The sequence below is a fragment of the Leptonychotes weddellii genome, chromosome 14 (genome assembly GCF_054177405.1).
Source record: "Leptonychotes weddellii isolate Sample4059 chromosome 14, ASM5417740v2, whole genome shotgun sequence".
In the NCBI taxonomy this organism is placed as follows: domain Eukaryota; kingdom Metazoa; phylum Chordata; class Mammalia; order Carnivora; family Phocidae; genus Leptonychotes; species Leptonychotes weddellii.
The window spans coordinates 16965800-16967747 of NC_138382.1; the positions used below are offsets into that span (position 1 = coordinate 16965800).

The 1948-nt window shown below is 45.0% G+C and overlaps 1 protein-coding gene across 3 annotated transcripts in view; it reads left to right on the forward strand.

The window, feature by feature from the left end:
* PSAT1 (phosphoserine aminotransferase 1) overlaps positions 1-1708 on the forward strand; it is a 29043-nt gene extending 27335 nt beyond the window's left edge. For all 3 annotated transcript variants that reach the window (XM_081802862.1, XM_081802863.1, XM_081802864.1), the window contains one exon: positions 512-1708. In XM_081802862.1, the coding sequence (XP_081658988.1) occupies positions 512-617 (106 nt within the window). In that variant the 3' untranslated portion in view covers positions 618-1708. The remainder of the gene's footprint in view (positions 1-511) is intronic.
* Positions 1709-1948: the final 240 nt, after the last annotated feature.

Here is a 1948-nt window from a genome sequence, read left to right on the forward strand (position 1 = left end):
GAGCCAGGCAGGCGCCCCTCTCCTCTTGCTTACAGAGCCCTTAGCATGATTCCCTGGCTGGGTGCACGTGGGGCCACCTCTGCAGGCTTTTGTCAAAATTCCCTTTGAAAATCTCTGAAATGGCGTTTATGGCCCTGAGGTTGCCATCCCACGACTGGACAGATCACTGTCACTGCAGCTGAACATCAGATAGTTAATCCTGCACGCTCTGTGAAAAGTATGTGTCCTCCCCACGGGGGAGGCGAGACACCGGCCCTGCAGTGGTTGCCTGCTCCCCGCTTCCCATCAGATACCTGACTGAGTTAATTCAGGTTGTGTGAGCACGATGGGCCATCACTACATTAGGGAGAATTTCCTAGTGATTAGACGTTTGAACCTGCTGGCCACCTGGGTTGGACATGATGGCCTCAGGTGCAGTGTGTCTCTCAGGAGCAGGTGACTGGAAAGAGGGTCATCTTGATGCTGAATGAGATGCTTTTGTTCTCACTGGCTGCATCTGTGGTCCCTCTAGGTCTGTGGGAGGCATCCGGGCCTCTCTGTATAATGCCGTCACGATTGAGGATGTTCAGAAGCTGGCGGCCTTCATGAAGAACTTTCTGGAGATGCATCAGCTATGAACACATCTTAACCAGTGTATACTCTGCCCTTGAACAGTGTATAACGTTTAAAGTAACTTGGGAATGGCGACAGAAACTTAGTGAACACGGTATTTTTCTCGAGTGAACGTGCTTATTATAGATGCCGTTTTTCAAAGAACAACAACAAAACATCCACAGCTCTGCAGAGCTGGTGGGACTTAACGGCCCCCACCTTAATTCTGACTTGAACTGGAAGTTTGTTTTTTTTTTTAATCTTCCTTTAGCTTTTCTAGCGAATTCCGGCTAACTTTGTCTTTGCTGCTACTTTTTCTAGCTAGATCTCATTATTCAAACTTGCCTGTGGACTTAATTATGCACATTGAAGTTGCTTGTTTCTGGAGACACACAAACACAGCATGGAGGCTGGGTGGGGACCTCTGGGTGCTGAATCTTGATCCTTTCCACAGTGACAGCAGTGGGGTCTCCTGGGTTCTGCACCTGTTAATTCAGGTCCACACTGCCTGTGTGGTGAGTGTTTTGGGGTTCCAGGCTGAAGGGCAAGCTGGGGGATCTTTCTTTATCCTGTTCTTCTCATAAAGAGATAAAATTGACATACGCTATGTTCATATAGCAAAGTCTGTTTTTAATACCAAATAGTTTATATCTCTATGCAATCTGTTTCTAATAATATGGTTCTTGGTGATGCATGTAGAGACTTAAGAGAATTTGTTAGAATCCTTGACCTCACATATGATGCGTTAACCCTTTCAGTGGTGTCTCTCCCCTCCCCCTTCCCTCTTCAAAAAACTGCTTCACCAGATTTCGAAGTTCCCTGATTCCCTTTTACGTTCCTTTTAGTGGGTAGAAGGTTGGTTGGTTGCCCTTTGTTCTTTATTTTTCAGTTAGGCTGTTAAATTAAAATTCTCTGTTAAACTCCCTTCTTGTTGGTTCACTTGACAGTTCTCTTTATAGTGTTTGACCAGTGGTGCTGTGAGTTCCGGAAGATCTTTGCTGAAGAGTCTTTTCCCTCTTGTTTATCCATTGTCAGTATTTTCTCTTGACTGTGTGGAGGACATGAAAGTCCTAAAACATCTAAACCTTTGTCAATAAATTTCTTTACCTGCTATGTAGTAACGTATGTATATATGTTAAGTGACCTCTACACCCAATGTGGGGCTCGAACTTGTAACCTGGAGATCAAGAGTCGCATGCTCTACTGACTGAGCCAACCAGGTGCCCCTACTTTAACCTGCTTTTTAGACGGATTGTTCCGTTAAAAATTTTATGATGGAAAAACTTGAGTCTGAAAGTAGCATCTGATAAGGGGAATTTAGTTCCACCAAGGGTGTAAGTCTTGAGTCCTGTGCATC